The sequence below is a fragment of the Streptopelia decaocto genome (assembly GCF_964273445.1).
Source record: "Streptopelia decaocto genome assembly, chromosome: 12".
In the NCBI taxonomy this organism is placed as follows: domain Eukaryota; kingdom Metazoa; phylum Chordata; class Aves; order Columbiformes; family Columbidae; genus Streptopelia; species Streptopelia decaocto.
The window spans coordinates 250,990-272,604 of NC_138667.1; the positions used below are offsets into that span (position 1 = coordinate 250,990).

The window sequence follows — 21,615 nt, forward strand, 5'->3', positions numbered from 1 at the left end:
ATTCTGCTGGGTTTTGTGGCTGTTGCCTTTGTGTACCTTATTCTTTGTGGTATTTGGATTTGTATAGTAACTGTACTGGCTGTAGAGTATAGCACTCTAGCTGAAGCCTTTTCCCCCTTTTCTAGGTTTATATTCTGACATAGATGGCATTGTAAGTTAATTAAAGGCAACTTCTCAACTATTCCATCCTGTTTTCTGCAGGCTGGTATTTACCCGGAAAGGTATCCTACGAGTAGAGGGTTTCTTGAACCCACAGCAGAGTGACCCTGATGCCATGAGTCTGTGGATTCCTTCCTCCTCCCCTGCAGAGGGGATCGACCTGGAAACTTCAAAATATATCCTGGCCAATGTTGGGGACCAGTTCTGCCAGCTTGTTATGTCAGAGAAGGAGGCAATGATGATGGTGGAGCCACATCGTAAGCTTGGCTTTTGATGTGTTTTTTGCCCGCCTACTCTGTGCAATATGTGTATGGTGCAGTGGAATAGAGTTGCAAGTGTAATATAATTTCTTGTCAGTGCTTCTCCTTTTCTTCCAAGGAGAAGGGTATATTCACTTCTTTGGGGTGTAATTGTGGGAGCACCATTGGGATTTTTCTTTTGTATCAGTGCAACATTACTACCAAGGAAGCCAATGGTAACTTCCCCAGGCATTTCTAAATTATTTTTCAATAAATAAATGCAGAAATAAGCTGACCCGTTTTCCTAAAAAAATAGAAATAAGTCCAGAACACTTATCACACTGACCAGCTATGCTTTAATGAGCAGCTTTTCTTACATATTCCCTTGCTGTTATGCTCCAGGGACATCACGTAAAAGCTCAGGATTCTCTAGGGACGAGCAGCACCTGCAGAGGCTCAGCTGAGCAAATAGTTGCCAGCGTTGCTACTATAAGGGATTTAGAAGAAATTTCCTGGAGGTATCCAGGTTCAGCCTGACTAGCTGATCTTTTCCCTTTAGCTTCTGGAATGTACAGGGACAGACATTTGAAGAGGACTTGCCCTTCCTCAGCAAATGTGCTGGTTTAGAATCACAGAATCCCAGAGTGTCAGGGGTTGAAGGGCCTGGAAAGCTCATCCAGTGCAATCCCCCCATGGAGCAGGAACACCCAGCTGAGGTTACACAGGAAGGTGTCCAGGCGGGTTGGAATGTCTGCACAGAAGGAGACTCCACAACCCCCTGGGCAGCCTGGGCCAGGCTCTGCCACCCTCACCCCCAACAAGTTTCTTCTCATATTTAAGTGGAACCTCTTGTGTTCCAGTTTGTACCCATTGCCCCTTGTCCTGTCACTGGTTGTCACCCAGAAGAGCCTGGCTCCATCCTCCTGACACTCCCCCTTTAGATATCTGTAAACATGAATGAGTCCCCCCTCAGTGTCCTCTTGTCCAGCTCCAGAGCCCCAGCTCCCTCAGCCTTTCCTCACACGGGAGATGCTCCACTCCCTCCAGCATCTTGGTGGCTGCGCTGGACTCTCTGCAGCAGTTCCCTGTCCTGCTGGAACTGAGGGGCCACAACTGGACACGATATTCCAGGTGTAATCCAAAGAGTTAACAGTCATCTAATTAGTGAAGCTTAATATACATTCTTTGTAAGTTTTATAAGTTCATGTTATTTGTTCTTAAAACTGGCAGACGTTTTCTAATTTTGCTGTAATTTGTAAGTGCTTTTTGAAATTCAGTTTCTACAGAACTCTCTAAGGTGTTCCATTTCTTTGTAGTGGGTGCATTTTGGGGCTTGACTTCAGCCACTCTTAGAAATGGGGATTTTAATAGCATTGCAAGACTAACAACTCCGAGAATGTCTCTGGATGTAAAAAAGTTTGTGCTTCTGTACTCTAACCTCAGGTCACGTTTCTGTGCAATTTTTTTAATCATTGTTACTGTCATATTGCCAAATGAGGTGGGAGAAATGCAAAACGTTAAAGCAATAGTTCCTAATCTTCGTTCTCTTTATAGAGAAAGTGGCATGGAAGCGAGCAGTGCGTGGCGTGAGGGAAATGTGTGATGTGTGCGAGACAACACTCTTCAATATTCACTGGGTTTGTCGCAAGTGTGGCTTTGGGGTCTGTCTGGACTGTTACCGGCTGAGGAAGAATCGTCCCCGTAGCGGTGAGTCCTGGCTTGTTCTGCTTGCTCTGTACCTCTGAACTGGCCGCTTCCCGCGGGGACAGCTTCTGGGAAGTCGCTGAAGGTTTTGTGGGAGAGTCGGTGAGTATCAGCTTGGGAGGCTGGAGGTTTGGAGCTTGGGCGCTACTGCCTCATATGCTGCTTTTCAGTTCTTCATTTCCTTAGATGCCTGTGTTTTATCTCTCGGTTAGAATTTGGCTGTGTACTGAGACGGGCTTCTGGATACCTCCACCTTTTCCTCAGAGAGTATACAAGAAAAATTAAGTAGTATCTTAACGGTTCAGAACTGTCATGAAATGAAGTAGTAAGCAGACATGGCAGAGAACTCCTTTCTGTAACAAAGAATTAGATTGGAAAGGTGTTTTTTTTTTTTACTTGATGCACTAGTGTTTGTAATTCAGGAAAAAGTTCAGTAAGTTCAATTTCTAATGGATAGAGGCACATTGTGCTTACAAAAGTGAATACCTGGTGGCTTTTTAATGTATTTTACAGTATTGAGATTCCCTTGGTAGCATGGGTGTGGACAATGGACAGACTTACTAAGTGTAAGGCTATTAGTGACAGTTACATTATTATATGGAGCAGATGTGCAAAATACTGGATGTTAATAAGTGTGAGTACTGCTGTCTATTCATTATTATAAAGGTGCCAGAGAACACTGCATGTATCATAAAAGCAATGTGTTTTGAGTTTTTTTCATAGATAGAGTCACCTATTTTTGTATCATATTTATGGGTTAATCCCAGTAGGCAGCCAGTTGCTCCCTCCTCACAGCAATGGAACTGGGGAAGGAGGAACGGAAGAGCAAAAGCAAGAAAACTTGTGGGTTGAGATAAAACATGTTTAATAAGCGAAGGAGAAATAGAAGAAAAGAAAAAGAAACCAAAAGAGAGCAAGCGCTGCAAAGGCGAGCGCTCACCGCCTCCCGCGGGTAGAGCGGCCCAGCAGTTGCCCAGGCAGCAGGTGGCTGCCCCCGCCGTTCCTGCGCTCTGCTCCGGTTGCTGACGCGGGTCGTGGTGTGGCCTGAACAGCCCTGTCCCAGCCCCGCGCCGCGTCCCAGCCCCGCGCCGCGTCCCAGCCCCGCGTCCCAGCCCCGCGTCCCAGCCCCGCGTCCCAGCCCCGCGTCCCAGCCCCGCGCCGCGTCCCAGCCCGTTGGCTGCTGGGGCGGAGGGAGGAATGCGGGAGACCCGGGCGCTGCACGCGCTGTTCGCAGCAGCTCCAGCCGCAGGGCGGTGTCAGCGCCGCCTTGCTCACAGGTCTAAAGCAGCACCACACCAGCCGCTAGGAATAAAATGAACTCCATCCCAGCCAGCCCCAGTATGATAATGAAGCCCATGAAATTACTGCCAGGATACACCGGAAGAGAGCACAATGATCTTTTGAGATCATTCCTTAAGATGATTAGCCAGTGTACAAGGGAAATAGTTGAAAGTAAGTAGAATGGGGTTTCTTGTATCTGGTACTGTACGTGTTTGGAAGAAACATTTGGGTCTGAATATATCACTGACAGAATGTGGTATAAAGATGTCCGTGGTTCAAGGGCAATAGTCTCTTAAACCCCTTTTCTTCTCACAGCAAGGAAATAAATAGAATAACCCAGCCCGTGCCAGGTAAAAATGAAGATATGTCCTGGGCATATGAGAAGTTTTTACTCACTGTTGTTCAGAGGAGGACCGATATTTTACAATGTCACATTAAAGCATGTGTGTGTATATAGTGCTTCTCAATGATGTCTTCCTGAAAACAGTATTGTAATTATGGTTTATTAATCAAGTGTGAAATTTTGGAATGGGCCAAAATGTAGAACCAAGGCATTATTTGCATACAACTACTTGTCTCAAGGGGCTTTTGAACTTTGTGCTGTAGAAACAACTTATGCAGGTACCAGGTCTAGAGGACCCTTAAATAAAGTTTTATGTGATCCTACTCATATTCTACCCCACTCACCCTTCCCACCCCCCTTCCTTTTTAAAGAAAGAGAACGACCTGCGGTTTATGCAGCTTCAGATTTGTAGGCCTAACTTGGTTTAAAATGTGAAGAATTAGAAATTTTTCAGACTACTTTCCAAACTATTCATTTGCTGCTTGTTAGCTGTCTAGGTAGGTACACGGTCAGGAGAGCGTAGCTTCCTCTGCCTGGAACTGACCTGCAGATACTTTTTGTTGAAAAAGCTTGGAAGACGATGACAAGAAAAGATAGACTTACTCTTTAACTTAGGAAAGCATAATGAGAACAAGAGCGTGATATGTAGAAATCGAGGCTAGAAGCCAAGATTTTAGGTGACCGAAAAGAACAAGCTACTAGAGATGAAAGGAAAATTACTGTAGTGGTTTTATAATCTGAAGAGGCAAAGAAGTTGCTGTAGGTCCTGTTCTAATGGTCTGTATTTGTAGCCTGTTTCTGAGATCGCCAGGTTAATCCTCTGCACTATAAAGAACCTAAAGAAACAATATTGATACAGAAACATTCTGTCTTTTATATGAAATTTTACTTGTTTTATGTCTTTCTTCCAGAGACAGAGGAGATTGGTGATGAGGAAGTCTTCTCATGGCTGAAGTGTGCAAAGGGTCAGTCTCATGAACCTGAGAATCTTATGCCGACGCAGATAATTCCTGGTGCAGGTAATGCTTGAAACATGAAAGGAAAGAGAAAAATTCCGATTTTTGTCTCAATTCTGAGCAAGCAAGTGGAAAAAACACTAAGATGGTTGGTGTTCCAGCTGATAACTTTTCTAGCATAGACGTAGAGGAGACTTGAACTTGCTACAGCAGAAGGGTTGAAGGGAAGGTAACCCAAGTAAGATCAAGCTGTGGGTTTGAAGTGAACACGCTTCTGATACTAGCTGTGACTTCTTCTGCCCAGCTGTTCTTAGTTGTATCCATAAATTTGGTTAACTTGCAAGAAAGATCCTTTTCTGTTGGCGAGAGGGAAAGTATGTGGTCAGTGCTGAGCATTTATTTGACTTGTTTACATAACTGGTCCTGAAGATCATAGAATCATAGAATGATTTGGGTTGGAAAGGACCTTTAAAGATCATCTAGTCCAACTTTTCACATCTTTCACTAGAGCAGGTTGCTCAAAGCCTCATCCAGCCTGGCCTTGAACATTTCCAGGGCTGAGGCATCCACAACTTCCATGGGCATCTTGTTCCAGTGTCTCACCACCCTCACTGTGAAAAACTGTCTTCCTTATGTGCAATCCAAACCCACTCTTTTTCAGTTTAGAACCATTGCCCCTTGTCCTGGCACTGCAGGCCCTGTTCAGGTTCCTCGGGTGGTCTCAGACCTGACACTGGTGAAGCCCTGCCTGAAGCACTGTGCAGTCTTGGCTGCCTCCGTGCAAGGACTTGGGGCCATTAGAGTGTGGCCAGTGGAGGGCGACAAGACAGTGAAAGGTCTCGAGGACAAGACTCACTTGTTTGGTTCAGCTTGGAGAAGAGAAGGCTGAGGGGGGAGCTCATCGCCGTCTGCACCTTCCTCACGGGGGGCAGCAGAGGGGGAGGTGACCAGTGACAGGACATGGGGAGTGGAACGGAGCTGCGACAAGGGAAGTTCAGATTGAACATTAGGAAAAGGTTCTTTGCTGAGAGGGTGGTTGGTCACTGGAACGGGCTCCCCAGGGAAGCGGTCACATATAAGTGGTTCCATAAAAGCCTGGCCAACTTGTTGTGAAAGACTCTCAAGCCCTGCTTGGGCAGGTGAATCTCATCAGCTCCCAAGAGACCTGGCTTCTCAAAGGTCAATTTCACGATCAGAGAAGCAAAACCCTGAGTATGGCACCAGCCATGCAGCCAGGTGTTCACCAGTTCAGTTTGATACCTCCTTCCTCTTACTGGAAGGACAGGGAAGAACACCACCTGTGCTCCAGATCCTTTTAGCATTGCTCCACGAGATATGTTGTCTCTCTTGATGGTTTGAAGTTGCCTCATTGCAGGATCATTGGACCCAACATGGCACAGCAGGAGCAGATGATAATCTGTAGGACTTGCCAGGTTTGACAGCCTCTTAGTGATGTTGCGCTGTTAGTACGGTCCTCTACACTCTTCAGAGGGAAGTGTCTCGTTATAGCGTGTGATCTTAAAGATACTTAGCAGTAATACTAAAAAACCCTGCCTCTCTGAATATATATTATAGGTAAGGCCTTGTTTTTATATCTCTTTACATGGGATATTAAAGATTTTAACTTTATTTCTAGCGCTTTACAATATTGGAGACATGGTTCATGCAGCACGAGGCAAATGGGGTATTAAAGCCAACTGTCCATGTATTAGCCGGCAGAACAAATCGGTGTTGAGACCAGCTGTCACTAATGGAATATCACAGGTATGGAATTTGAGGCTGAAATTACCGTGCTTGACATCACATTTTTAAGATCTGTTAAAATGTTACACTCTAGAGCAGTTCTGTTACTGTTCATGTAAAAAAGTCCTCCTGTAAAAAAAGAAATTGAAAAGTCTGGGCTTGTGTTAAAGATGACGTGGTAAGAATTCGCACCACCATGCAAGGTCTCACGTACCTGGAGAAGCAGCTCCTGGACTCTGCTGGTACATAAGTGTAAAGGAATTCTACTGTACAGTTAAAGCAAATGAAAAAGAAAACCAACAAACCCAAATGCATGATATAACTGATATGTCTCCCGAGTTGAACTTTTCCCTTTATTCGACATTTACCAGGTGTTTATATTTTTGTTTTAGCTTCCAGCTGTAAATCCTAGTGCGTCAGTCTCTGGGAACGAGAGTACCTTTTCCACTGGAGCAGGGACAGCAGGAGTGGGGCAACTAGAAGTGGACACTGTTCCAAAATCTGAAGCAACTGATGGTAGGATAGAAGAATCTGCAAAAACGGAGACGTCACCAGCGAATAACACTGGTGAAATAAAGACTAACAGACCACTTTGTCCAGAAACAGCTCCATCATCGGCCTTACACTGGCTTGCAGATTTAGCAACGCAGAAAGCAAAAGAAGAAACAAAAGGTGAGCAGAAGACATGCCCTCTGGGGTTGGAATTAAAAGCGAAATGATGGCATACTGCTTGGTTGCTGTTCTTTGCGAGAGTGCCTAGCCCTAAACAGAAGAGACCTTGGTCATTTTTCTTCCTTCACCTCTTAGAAACAGGTTTCTTTTACAGGCTTAGCAATACTGGGAATACTGGGAATACTGGGAATAGCTGGGAAGATGATGATACAGCTGAAGATAAAAATACTGTCTTGTCACTCTCTGTTTATTTCTGTACCAGTTCTTGTATTTATTTTCTAAGTAATAAGCAGCTGGTATTCTGATGTAAAATGATAGTAATTACTTTCAGATGCAGCTTTGTCACTTTATAACTATTGAAGTAAATAAAACTGTTTTGTTTGCCACGTGAAGAGTGTATTTCCAAAAAACTGAGAGAGTGGAGTCTGCTTTGGAGGGTCTGATGAAAGCTTAGAACTTCTCTAATAGCCGATAGTTTGAGTGTGATTCTCCGTCTGAAATAACTCTTTACGGAATACACCTCCCGGTCGTCAGGTAGCGTGACTGACACAGGGCTTATTCCTGGCCATATGTCTGGCAGGAGCTGTTCTATATGTCACGGTTAACTGGTCATGACTCACTAGATTCGCAGGGCTCAGTCACTGAAACATTTTGACCAGGGTTAAAATTTGAAATATTTCATATTGAAACAATTCAGAAAGTCAAAGAAATATTTTTTGAATCTGTTACAAAGTTACGGTTTCTTGTGTATCAAACACTTTCAGGTCAAATCTCCCATGTTACTCAAAACTTAACAGCATACTAAGGGTAAAATCTGTGTGAAATATATGATGTCTTTAATTCCTTTTGAGGCACTCCATTCACTGTTGCAGTGATAATATACCTTTACCACAAGACTTGGTTAATATCCTATTTAATACAAGAGCAGATAATTCCAGAGTACTTTGTGATAATTTGAACTTCACCATTTTTTTTCTCTTTTTTTGTTGCTTTTTCTTCCCCTCCTCTAATGTTGATATTTGTCTTGCAGAGTCGGGATCACTGAGGTCAGTGCTTAATAAAGAATCCCATTCACCCTTTGGACTGGATTCATTCAACTCCAGCACCAAGATTTCCCCACTAACCCCAAAGCTGTTTAACAGCCTCTTGTTGGGCCCAGTGACATCTACCAACAAAGCTGAAGGCTCCAGTCTCAGAGATCTGCTACACACAGGGCCCGGAAAGCTTCCTCAGGTCCCGTTAGACACAGGAATCCCCTTTCCTCCAGTCTTTTCTGCAGCTTCTACGGTAAATAATTTTGTTTTCCTTCAGTGCGAACAATGATCCAGTTAGTGCTTATCTTCTGTTGAATATATGAAGTAGATTTAGTGTCTTAAGTATCTTGCCATAGGCAAGGCCTGTAGGCAGGCCTTTAAAAAAAGAAGAACACGATTTAAGATTGTGTCGTTAATCTCTTGTGAACGTTAAACATCCCTTGTTGAGCATGGGCACCACAACCAGCGAGGCTGTCTACCAACGGCTCTATTAACGTTCTGCATACAGGAAGCACTTTCTCCTCTCTGTCAGTATTTACTTAATGCTCCCGTATTCATCAGCTTACCTGTGCCAGGGTTGAATTCACTTTCTTCGTAATAGATGATGGGGAAATAGAGTTGAGATATGAATGAAGTTGAGAAAAGTATGAACCATTTTTACCATTAAAGTAGCAGAGTTTAGATCACTTAAGTTTTCTATTCCATGACTGTTTACTATAGCATTTTTCTGATTAGCCTCTAGGAGGTCATTTTAAGTTTGTTTGTTATAAATCAGGGCCATAGCTGTTTCTGTTCTTACTGGATACATGCCTGTCACTGAGCTGGTGTGTTTACTGTTGCGTGTTTTTCTGATAGCAAGATGTCTGTGACTAAAATCTGAATGAGAGCAGATATGCATTAATATGTATGTTGCAAGATTAAACTTACCTCTGGATTCACATCTTCTAGGGGGCCAAAGGTAAAGCCAGCCTGCCTAACTTCTTAGACCATATCATTGCCTCTGTGGTGGAAAATAAGAAGACATCTGATGCTGCCAAAAGAGCTAGTAATTTAGCTGATACACAGAGGGAGGTGAAGGAAATGGTAATGGGCTTAAATGTGCTGGATCCACACACTTCCCACTCTTGGCTTTGTGATGGTAGACTGCTTTGCCTTCATGATCCTAGCAACAAAAACAACTGGAAGATCTTCAGGGAGTGCTGGAAACAAGGCCAGGTGGGTGACAACAAATAGCCAACTCTTACTGTTGATAAGTATCCTGAAAATTTAACCTGCGCCTTGGTTATTGACAAGTCCATTCAGACGTTAGCCAGTTGCTCCTGAGTGAATATGATGAATAAAGATTTCAACTGTAGCACTATAAACAGGGGACACAGTGGCCCTGTCCACTCCAGGCTGTACTGACTCGAGCCCCTGTGCCCTTGCACGCTGAGCTTTTCTCAGCTTACACGTATGATGGTGTTTGCAGTGACAGTCTCTTTAGTTGGGGTGTGGTGCGTGCTGAGCCTGTGCTGCTGCAGCCCAGTAGTGAATCCACTATGATTCTCTGCATGCATCCTGGCGACTACCCTGTACTTGATGCTTTGTAGCCTCAGCAAAAGGTCCGTTCCTTCCAGCTGCAGCATGTACAAGAATAAAAGTACCGTGTGCAGTAATTTTTGCTGAGTTTCTGCTGAAATTTATGGGTGTACTTGATGCAGTGTCTCATCATGAGCTTACAGCCTGTGTGAACCTAACTATTGTTTTGAACTCAGCATCTCATGTATTGAGCACTCTCCTGGTTTGTCTGAGGGGTCATCAGACTCTTAGGCCTTCAGTGAAGAGACTGGTCCTTAGACCTGCTGCCAGCATAGCCCCTTTTCCAGGCCTCGACCTGTAGTGCTACAGCTTAGACTTCTCCAGAGAGTCCTTAAGATTGGCCTGGTCAGACAAGCTGAATCTTAAAAAATGGAGGCGTAGCTGCTGCTGCAGGGGAAGTGCACCCGTAGCTGTAACAGAATATCGTGTCCATCAGTGGTCAAACTGTGCTCTTGGCACTTGGTTCTGGAGCTACACCTGACACCGTTACCTTCACTGAGGGCTCAGAATTGAGACCATTGGTGCTAGGCAGTTATGTGCCTCATCATCTTTTCTGGGGAGGTCCTTGTCAGCTGTTCTGTTGGTACAGTGCGAACGCTCTTAGCACTCACATTCCATACGTATTTGTGATTGCTCACAAGACATGTGGACTGCTGAGCTGTAGTGGAAGGACGGATCAGGCTGCATGTTCCTCTTTTGGCACTCAGAGTCCGTTCCTGCCAGAAGTACAGTACTTTTCAGTTAAGTTTAGTGTGTCCTATGGGACTGCACAAGCATAACTGACATGTAGCCATGAGGACCATGGCACCACCAACCTCAGAGTTCCCGATTCTCACTCCTCTAGTCAGCTCCTAATGGGTGGAAGAGGCTACTGGGCAGCACACTCTCGCTTGCCTGACTAGGAACTCAGCTGGCTATTGGTATTGCCAGCTTTCCCCCTAAGGGCAGTTATCTGCCTGTCCTGGTTTTTTTGAAGTGCACAACAGTCCCTTTTAATTTTTTATTTTTATTTTTTTAACCTATTGCATCTTTCTAATTTATGAGGGATTTCAGATCATTCTTTTGCAGTGCTGTGTTGTCAGTCATTTGCCTGACTTGGCAAAGAGCTCCTTAGTTTCTGGTCAGTATACTCTGATAATTTTCTCAGCCCTCTCTGTCAGCAATTAATACTGTCTCTCTAAGGAGGATCCTAAATATTTTGGGAATACTTACAAAAGATGTGCTCGCGACTTCCTCTGCACATGAGACTGGTTAATCACCAGGTACCAGATGCTGCACGTGGCCCTGGGGTTCTTCACTGTTAATGAATCCCAGGAGACTCCCTATGGAGCCCAGAGATGGGATTACTGCTCTTCTGGCAGTGTGCATTGCCTTCAAAGCTGGTGCACGCTCCGAGGCTCTGGCCACAACTGCTGTGCTCATGTACTGTTTGTGACGCTCTGTTTTAGGCTTCGGTCTAGGATGTGCTATCGATGCTTTTGGATGACTTTATCGTTCAGAGGACCCCTTGCATGGCAAGTCCCTTGCTCAGTCAAGGATTCTCCAGTGATGTTGCACTCACTTGAGTTTCCTGCTGAAATGTGGAAAGCGATCTACCTGAACCTCTCTCATTCCCACACAAGAGAAGAGGTAACCCAAGCAGGCGTCGCTGTCTTGACAAGGCTATTCTAAACAGAATTCATTCACGCTCAGATTCTCTCCACAAACACTGCTCTGTGGCAGTTCTCTCCTGGCTGACATCCTGCTGTACATCCCAGCTGCACCTTTAAAAGTGAAGTCAAGAACATTAATTCCACCACCATCTTCCTCTTCCCATTCTCTGGGCTGGAAAAGGTTAGTTTGGAAAAAACCTCTTAGCTTAATGTTTGGATAACGAATGCCATGCTTCCAGTGTCATGCAGAAAGAGCAACATTTTTCAAGTCCTTTGTCTTAGAAATTGTCAGAAATAAGTTAAACTCTGTCCTATCCCAGAATTTTCTGGGAGACCACAGGATTATTTCTTTCTGAAGCCGTTCTTCAAGAGCATTTTGCTCTCCTGAACATGGTGGTTGCTCATCTGGGGATACTGTGAGGATTCTCATCCTACAGCAACCTGTTCTTTTCTGAATTTTCATGCTAGGCTTTCTCTTCTTTGACGATGCTGAAGATCTGGGGTGATGTTGAAGGTTTTTGCTTTTTCCCTGCAATCTGAGAGCAGATCTGGCAGGAAATGTCTACCAGCCAAGTCTACTAAGTGCTGTCCCTTTATCTTGCAACTCTAGCTGTGTTCTTCACTAGGGAGAACATTTTCTTTCTTACATGAGAAATTCTCTGCTCAAAAGCTGTAAGGGTTCTGCTAGCTTAAGTAGGTTTTTTTTTTTTTTAATTGTTGTGTTCAAGTGGTCAAAGGAATACAGCAGGGATCAAAATCTGTCGCTGTTTTCCTGGGCTGAAGAAGACTAGTTTATTCATCAGTTTGAAGTCTACCTGGCAGCAGTTTCTGCCCATCCTGTGAAAGGTACTGTTATTTTACTCCTCATCCATGATCACTAGGTTTTTGTAGAATGTGCTTAAAACCTTTCCATTGCCTTGATGTTACAGTTCCTGCTGGGATCAGGGAATATATTTAAACATGGGATCAGTGTATCTGCTCTGTCATCTTAGGAGCTTTGCTGCTTGTTAGGGTCTTGCATTTGGGACACAGTCAAAAGACTGACAAAGCTTGTCTGTCCCTCGGACATTGCTCTTCCGTATTGGCATGAACAATACCACCCCATATGGCGACTTGAACAGTATCAAGAGTGACTGTGGTGGTCAAGGCCATGGAACCCAGGTGGTTTTCTTAATCCTGCTGATGAGGAGTAGAGGGGTGGAATTGTCCTGCATGTCATCCATTGTTTCTGCAGAGGGTTTCAACAAGAAGACTTGGTTTTATGGTCATGGGAGCCTCTTCAAGGATTGAGGACTGCTTAGAAGAGATGAGATCCATCTAAGTGGGGCAGAAACATCTTTGCTAACAGTCTGACCAACCTGATTAGGAGACCTGTGAGCCAGGAACAGCAAGGGATGGGAGAGTATGACCGGTGATCAAGAAAGGAAGTGGTTCATTGGGTTGTCAAGCCAGCAGTGTGGGGTCATATGAACAAGAGAAATCTCATTCTCCAAGGAACAGGGGTGAAAGATGTCCACCTCAGGCATATGTGCATAAGTAAGCAACTGTGTGCGTCACAGTGTTGTGAGGAAAGCTCTCATATCACTTCTGGGAAATCAGCCTGACTGGGTGTCTTCCTGAAGTGCCTGTACAGTAATGCATGCAAGGAGCTAACAGGAGGAATTAGTGTACGGCTGTGTGGCCACAATCTCATCGGTATAATGGAGAAGTGGTGGGATAGCTCATGCAGCTGTAACGAAGCCCTGTGTTCACATTTCCTGTGCCAAATGGGGCCATGCCGATATCTGCTGGAGGAACAACACAACAGGTCACAAGCACTCCTGAGGCTTTCTGGAGTGCATTGATGACAATGTCCTGACACAGCTGATAAAGGAGACAGCTAGGGAAGGGTGCTCTGCTGGACCTCATGCCTACGCACAAGGAAGAACTGGTTGTTTTGTGAAGGTAGGGGGCAGCTTTGGCTGCAGTGACTATCAGATGGTAAGGTTTGGCTCAAGATCCTGAAAGGAGGGAGCAAAACAAGCAAAATCGCAAGCCTGGGCTTCAGGAGAGCGGACTTTGACCTTTTCAGATATCTGCTTGGAAGAATCCTATGGGATATGGTCCTGAAGAGAAGAGAGACTTGAGAATGCTGGTTGAATCATGCTTAACCTGCCTTGTATCCTCCTGTGATGAGACGAGCGGCTTGGTGGATGAGGGGAGAGCACTGGATGTCTTTTATGTTAACTTCAGTAAGGCTTTTGACACTGCGACAGCGTCATCAGACAGACCGATGAAGTACAGACTAGATAAGCAGAGAGGGGGATGGATCTAAAACTGACCGAAATGCCACACTCAGAGGGTTGTGGTTGCAGTCACTGGTGCTGTACCACAGGGAGCTGGTATTGGGTTGAATGCTATTTAACATCCTCGTTACTGACATGTATGGGACAGAACTTATACATCCTCACCAGCTTTGCAGACGATACAAAACTGAGAGGAATGGCTGATACACTTGCGGGGTTTTGCTGCTATTCAGAGGGACCTGGCCAGGATAGAGAGTTGGACCAAGAAGAATCTTATGATGTTCAGCAAAGGAAAATGTGAAGTCCGCAGCTCAGGAGGAACGGCGCCCTGCAGCAGTACGTGCTGCGGAGTGGCCAGCTGGAGGGTGGCTTTGTCCAGAAGAACCTTGGGGTCCTGGTGGACAAGGAGGTGACAGAGCCAATGATGTATCCTTGTGAAAAAGGACAGCGGCATCCGGGGCTGCACCAGGAAGAGTGTTGTCAGCAGGCAATGGGCAGTGATCCTGACCCTTCCCCTCTGCTTGGAACTGGCGGAGATCTCCCCTGGAGGGCTGTGTCCAGTTCTGGGCTCCCCAGTACAAGAAAGATTTGGACTTACTGGAGCAGTCCAGCGAAGGGCCACAAAGATGATTAAGGGACTGGAACATCTTTCATATGAAGAGAGGCTGAGAGGGCTGGGACTGTTCATCCTAGAGAAGAGGAGGCTTGGGAGAATGTGGAGAGGAAATCTTATCAACGTGTGTGAATACCTGAGGAGAGGGAATGAGGAAGAGGGAGCCAGACCCTCCTCAGCAGTGCCCACTGACAAGATGCAGTGGGCACAAACTAAAACCCCGGTTCTCGGTGTGAGGGCTGTCCCTTCCAGCCTAAATTATTCTTTGGGGTTCTTTTGCTTGCCTTTTTTTTTTTTTTTTTCTGATGGTGACAGGAGTAAAGTAACAACCCCTTTTTGTTTTCTTAAACATCACTGTTCTGGAGTTGAGGTCTCATTGCTGCCTTCGAGAATGTAAGGACTATGTTGTGTTATATTGGAAAATCAAGGCCATTTCTGTTATCCCCAAAGTTGCCCTTTTTTTTTTCCCCTCTATTCATTTCCGAATGAAACATTGTCCTCCCTTTAGGGACTAAAGTGGGTACTTGTTCTGGTAGAGGCCATTGGGCAATCCAGGTGAAGCAGTGGTTCATTAGCAGGGTATTTTTAGAGCAGCATGACGGGAGCTGCTTGTCTGTAGCTCTGTGGAGCTTTGCCTGATGTGTTGATACTGCTAGAACATCTAGGGGCATTTGTGCTCCTCAGGGTTCTGCTGAGCTCTTCATGTGAATAAACCCAAGATCCATCTTCAGATCTTTGTTAAGATATAGAGCACAGCTTGGAATTGATTTGAACTTGTATAGACTCTACGTCGTACCTTCTTTTCCTTTTCTTTCAAGTCTTGTAACCGTCTGTAGGGATTGCAAGGTGAGAGGAGCTGCCAAGGCCTGGGCCAGTGCTGGGAGGAGTGTCCAGTTTGCCTTTTCCTGGTATTGTTGGTTTAGCAAACAGCTTGAGCATTTATGGGGAAAGGCCACTCAAATCTGGAAGGTATATACAAGGTTAGCCGAGGCATCTTAAAACCCCTTTTGCAAGTGAGGAGTCACTTTTCTGCTACTTGGTTTTGTACTAGGGAATTAATGGTGATCCATGATTATACCTAAAGAATGAGTGAAATAGTTTAAAAATTCATATTGGATATGAAAATTTATTATGAGAAAGCTTTACTACAAATGCTGTTTCTTGTGGTAGTTGCATTTGTGCTTAAAAAAGGGAGAGGCGGTGGGATTCAACACCCGCTGTCCGTCACAGGCGGACAGACCGCAGCTGGCTCCGGCCCCCCCAGCCGCGCTCTCACTCCTCAACAGGACGGGGAGAAAAGAAGGTGGAAAAGTTTGTGGGTCAAAATAAGTGTAGGGAGATCACATAGCGATTGCTGTCAGATTCAATTTGTGGAAAAGTAATTGAATTTATTGCCAATTAAAACCAGAGTAGGATGGTGGGGAATAGAGACAAAGCTAACAACACCTTACGCCACCCATCCCTCCTTTCTAAAGGCTCAACTGTATTCCTTCCTCCCCAGCTCTTGTACCGCAGTGACAGGGGTTGTGGTCAGCTCATAACGCTTCATCTCCGCTGCTCCTTCCTCCGGGCGCTTTCCCTGCTCCGGTAGGGGTCCCTGCACAGGACAGCGTCCTCGGGAGCAGAGGCTGCGCCTCCCCCAGAGCATCTCCCTGTGCCACGGCTGCGCCGCGGCCGTCTGCTCCCCGGGGCTGTCCGGGCTGTAGGGCAGCCGCCTGCTGTCGCCGTGGTCTCTTCTGTAGACCACCTTCTCCCCCTCCTTCACTGACCTTAGTGTCCGCAGAGATGTTTCTCGTACTTTGTTTCCTCCCCCTGCCCACCCGCAGCTGCAGAGCATTTTTTACCCTTTCCTATTATCACAATGTGGCCTCAGCGTTGGCCAGCAATGGGTCTGCTGGAGCCAGGTGGAACCATGTGTGTCCAGCACAAGGCAGGTCCCGAGCCCACCCCAGCTGCCAACACCTTCTCCTGCAGACCCAGTACACTCACCGTAGCAAGGCCAATCCAATCCAATCCAATCCAATCCCGCTTCTGAGGCAACTGCACACGGCCTGGAACTGAAGTTTGCCTTGACTCTGGTTACTTGTTTGATGCACAAAAAACAGACATGGATGGAAGTAGATTTGTGCTGTCTTTTGTGTGATGGTAGCCAGGAGTCTCAGCTCTTAAGAAAGTTTGGCTGCATGTGTAAGAAATGTGGTTATGGTGGAGTAAGCATTCATCTTTGTATTCTCAGCCCGTGCTGGTATCTGGTGTCCATAAGAAGTTGAAGTCAGAGCTTTGGAAACCAGAAGCTTTCAGCCTCGAATTTGGAGATCAAGATGTAGATTTGGTGAACTGCAGGAACTGTGCCATAATTTCAGACGTGAAAGTGCGTGACTTCTGGGATGGCTTTGAGATAATATCTAGTAAGTAATATCTATGGCTGACTAGTTTAACTGAGCAGTCTGTCTTGCTACCTTCAACTCCTCCTTTTCCACTTACTTTCTCAAAAAAACAAAAATCATAATAATTAAAAAAAATCTAAATAGCTGTTGGTCTCATCTAAAGAAGCCGTTGCTCCTTACATGTAGTGCACCCTAGAAAATGCTTTATTGGTGAAGATTAGGGCAGGGCTGCCCAAGAAAACTTTGTACAGGGCATGTTGGTGCGTGTTACTTTCTTGTGTCAAAACATGATCCATTTCGTGGGAAACTACTTTTTTTTTTTGAACTTTCCTCAGTGAAATTAATCATCAGTTGCCATTAATAAGACAGTAAGTAACTTGGCTTCCCTTACTCTCCTTCCCACCTCAACATTTATTGTCAAACTAAAGGGAATCTGCAGAGCTACAACAGACTGAGGCTTTTAATGCTAAAGCTCAGAATTGGTGGAATACATCACCCAAGTAAACTTGACATTGCAAAGAATTTTTGTAGTAGATAATCTGCAAGTACAAACACAGGTTTATATGTATTACAAACAGCAATGCTTTATGGGTACCTTTTTTGATAACACATTAATTAATGTTTGAGTTCTTTGAGAAAACCTTCTGTCAAGTGTGGATGTGGAAGCTAAACGGTTAAAATGCCTGAGGATATAACTGGTCAGATTAAAGAGCTTATAAAAAGCAGTGTGTTCTATTTTAGATTATACACACCTAAATCAGAGCGTTCTGATGTTTACAGGTGTTAGAGTTGTAAAGGTTCGTTGCAATGTTGCTGATTTTTAGTGTTGCGCGTAAAACATTTTCTGTATTTTTTGCTGTCGGCACATAGCAAAAATGGTGAACTATTGGGTGACTTATTGGAATGTTTGTTCAACAGCGAACAAAATGATAGATTTGTAGACCAAGAATATTCCCTTCCCTAGTTCCAGTCAAAAAGCTCCCAGCTTTTGACTTGTTTTTTATATGGTTCCGAGCACAGAGACTTCTATTTTGTGCTGTCAGATTTCATGCTATTTCTGTTATTGCTCAGAAATAAATGGCCGAGAAGGATATAATGGTGTGGTTTTTCTGTATATTAAAGGTGATTGGGAAAGTTCACAAACTCTTCACTTTTGTGCTATAGGGTCATTAATGAAAATAGTAAGTTCGTATGGGTCGGTTATCCTTGAGAACTGTTGTTTGCAGTTTGTCTCCAGACCGATATGCTCCTTCCAGCAGAATCCGCTGCTGCTTTTCTTCGGGACGGTGCCTTTACCACACTTGTGATTTAGGTTGGAACACCTGATCACGTGTGCTAGTTTCTTTTAAATACATTTTATTTAGTGTTTTTCAGCCATGTGCAATCCCCAGTTTAGTAAAGTATTATTTGCTACTAGTCCAGGGAGTTCACACACTAATTCTTATGAAAACTGTTTGCAGATTGAATTGCTCTGACTTTTCTGCATGACACAAATTGCAGATGTGTCGCGTGTGGCTGGTTCCACCCGCTGCCATACACACACACTCACATGAAGTTATTGGAGAGATTTAGAACAGCCCCTGAATTTGGAGGTAGAATTGAGATAACCCCATAATTATTCTATGTGATACTTTAGTTAATTTTAATCTTACGCTGTTTACTTTTAACACCTTTGAGTTCTTAGTGGACTTTTGGCAGGTGTGGCCTTTTGTTTCGATGCTTCTTAGACCTGCTTTTCTTTACCGATCAGATGTTTCCTCGGTTTTGTCCAGTTTCGTGTAATTTGTCAGGTCCGTGTGTTCTCTTCCAGGAGCTCTTCACTTCGTCCTGTCTGAATATCCTTCCTACAAGTCTCTTCTCCTTGTTTGGAACAAATATCCTTGATGAGTTCAAAATCTTGAATATGGGCAGTTCTGAAACATCTTTAAATTCAAGTCCTTGAGCAAGTTCATTTGCCTGTCTAAAATCTGTAGCTCATCGAAATTTGTTTTCTTTAAATCAGTCACTTTAGTTATATATCTGTAGCTCTGAATTCTTTGTAATTTCAATAAGATCATTTGTTGTATTGCAGACGGAGGCTGTCTTCTGTAGTCTGTTGATATAGAACGCAGATGTGATTCACAGGTCTCCAAGTCCTGGTTTCTTGGAGCAGCTTTCTCTCTCGGTGCGGCCAGCGGCTCTGCTGGGTCTGGGTCAAATCGGTTGCTTTTTGTTTGCCCGACAGTCCTCGGTGAGCGGGGCAGCGGTGGCTCCTCGGTGAGCTGGGCAGCGGTGGCTCCTCGGTGAGCGGGGAAGTGGTGACTCCGGTGAGCGGGGCAGCGGTGGCTCCTCGGTGAGCTGGGAAGCGGTGACTCCGGTGAGCGGGGCAGCGGTGGCTCCTCGGTGAGCGGGGCAGCGGTGGCTCCTCGGTGAGCGGGGCAGCGGTGGCTCCTCGGTGAGCGGGGCAGCGGTGGCTCCTCGGTGAGCGGGGCAGCGGTGGCTCCTCGGTGAGCGGGGCAGCGGTGGCTCCTCGGTGAGCGGGGCAGCGGTGGCTCCTCGGTGAGCGGGGCAGCGGTGGCTCCTCGGTGAGCGGGGCAGCGGTGGCTCCTCGGTGAGCGGGGCAGCGGTGGCTCCTCGGTGAGCTGGGAGTGTTACTTTCTGGGGAAAAGGGGCTGCGAAGGTGTCAGACTGCAGTATATTCTGTTTTCCAACTGGTGGCTCCGTGCAGTGCAGTGAAGAGCCCGCAGAGCGCGCTGTGTCTCTGAGCGCCGTGCCGAGCCGCCCGCTGCGCTCGCCGTCCGGACGCGCTCTCAGCAGGACGCACAAGGCAGAGCAGCGGCTGCTGCGGCCGGCGCTCGCAGGTTGTGCGTCCACCGTTGTGCATGTGATGGCATCTTTGTGTGCCACCAGCTTTCTCTGTTACCGGTCAGGACTTGTGTACAGCTCTTGAAGTGAAGAGCAAATGGTTGAATTTGACATCCTGCTAATTTGAGCACCAGAGATTATCTTCCTCAGTAACACCTGCCATTTAGCTCTTTTGAGTGTGCTCTAGCATGGTTTCTTGCTTTATACTGGGGTTAGGATTGCTTTCAGAGCATGGACCCATAAATTTAATTTCATAGAAGCACCACTCCTCTTGAAATGAAAGATAGAACTCCTTTAAACTTTGGTAAAAGTAGTAAGGCAGAATGCTTCGGAAAGGCCTGTTTTCGAAGCTGAATAAAAACCAATTCAACACTCAGCAGCTGAGCAAGATCTGGCAAACTTCTGCTCTAGGTAACGGTACGCGGATCTAGTTGTAAAACTGTTGTACTATGATAATGCTTGGAAGCCCAAAGAAAAATCAGGATCTGTTTTGCTGTGCAATGTAAGACGTCTTGGTACAAAAGACTTAGAGCTTGAACAAGGTAATGGGCTGTGGTGAGACGATCTAACATGATGAAATGTTAACTTGTTTCTTGCAGAGCGGCTCAGGTCCGATGACGGTCAGCCGATGGTACTGAAGTTAAAGGACTGGCCTCCAGGGGAGGACTTCAGAGATATGATGCCCACGAGGTACGTGAACCTCAGTGCGATGCCCGCCGCGCTGCCGCGGGCGCTGCAGGAGGAAAACGTGCCTCTGTTCTCTTTTTGCTCTCCAGGTTTGAGGACTTGATGGAAAACCTTCCTCTTCCTGAGTATACCAAGAGGGATGGCAGACTGAATTTGGCATCTAGGCTGCCAAGCTACTTTGTCCGTCCTGACTTGGGTCCCAAAATGTACAATGCCTATGGTATGTGAGAACAGTTCTGCAGATGTTGATTTTTGCGACTTTCTGTTATACTTTCAGGGCGCATGCAAGACTGTGGCGTTAATCAAAACATGCTTATCCCGGAGCACGCTGTCATTTTCTCAGTTGCTCCTGCGATCTGTTCCTGTGCTAGTCCCCTTTGTCAGATGTGCCCTTTTTTGCCTTGTGGTTTCCAAGAGATGCACATATGATTTGTCATTTTCTTCATCCATGTCTAACAACACAGACCACAGGCAACATGCAAGACATAACTGTCACCGCATTCAGCTACCCGAATTGGGTACGGTCATCTTCTTGAGTCTGTAACTATGTCGTAGGTGAATAGCATAGGAATGAACACATCCCCTGCATGGAGCTGTGAAGCATTAAACTCCAATGATTGTCCGTGTACCAGAGTGTGGAGGATATGTGAACAATTTAATGCTCGTCGTATAAACTTGAATTATTTCAGTTCCTGAATGTACTGACTTTGAGGTCATGGCCAAAAGTTCCAGGATACTTTTAAATAACCAACTGATTTGGAAGTATGTGCTTTTGCATTTTCGGAGGAACAAAAGTAACATTTAAAGTCGTTGCCCAAAACATCAGGTGATACTGATACAGAAAAAGATGCAGCCACCCCGCGAAGCAAGTATATAGGAGCAGATTTACCCCAATGTCACTTCTGTAGTTGTCTTTGAATATTGATGAGACAGGGATGCAGCAGGTTTTAAGGTTTTGTATTTCTATTATTGATACACTTAGAGTAACAACTCACACGAGGGCATGGAAGATTTTCCATTGTTTCACGTTTTTCAAAAAAAAGCTCAGCAACCAGATGCGTATTAGACTTAAGCTGTCAACTGACATACTGCGGTTCTGATAAAGTGTTTATAGGGTTATTTTGGAATTTTTTAGCATCATGACCACAAATAAGAGTTAAAAGAATAGAGGTTTGTGAACTGAGGCAGGTTGAGTTGACTCAGTATTTAAGAGTGGTCGGTGTTTTGGTTTGTACGTTACTTGACACATAAGCGGTACAGCAGAGACTTTGGATGCCGTCGAGCAGTGTAGTCTGAGCGCAGCCAGGAGCCGGGTGGTCGGGGCTGCTGCCGCGTCCTCGCGCGTGGGTGGTTGCTCGCAGTGGAAGGAATGCATTCATTTTGTTGAATTCATCCTAATGGCAAAGTTTTCTTTTTCTTTATATCTGAGTTTGTGGAG

The 21,615-nt window shown here is 45.4% G+C and overlaps 1 protein-coding gene across 8 annotated transcripts in view; it reads left to right on the top strand.

The window, feature by feature from the left end:
• Nucleotides 1-21,615, top strand: part of KDM3B (lysine demethylase 3B) — a 53,976-nt gene that overhangs the window by 25,882 nt on the left and 6,479 nt on the right. For 7 of the 8 annotated variants that reach the window (XR_014185260.1, XM_082063901.1, XM_082063903.1 and 4 more), the window contains 10 exons: nt 202-416; nt 1,953-2,105; nt 4,638-4,745; nt 6,319-6,446; nt 6,818-7,097; nt 8,128-8,384; nt 9,080-9,346; nt 16,496-16,667; nt 20,090-20,180; nt 20,267-20,397. Coding sequence is in view for 6 of the 8 variants with exons in the window: in XM_082063901.1 (XP_081920027.1) it covers nt 202-416; nt 1,953-2,105; nt 4,638-4,745; nt 6,319-6,446; nt 6,818-7,097; nt 8,128-8,384; nt 9,080-9,346; nt 16,496-16,667; nt 20,090-20,180; nt 20,267-20,397 (1,802 nt within the window). In the remaining 2 variants the exon portion in view is untranslated. Of the gene's footprint in view, nt 1-201; nt 417-1,952; nt 2,106-4,637; nt 4,746-6,318; nt 6,447-6,817; nt 7,098-8,127; nt 8,385-9,079; nt 9,347-16,495; nt 16,668-20,089; nt 20,181-20,266; nt 20,398-21,615 lie in introns of those variants that run through there. The other variant, XR_014185261.1, reaches the window with a different exon arrangement.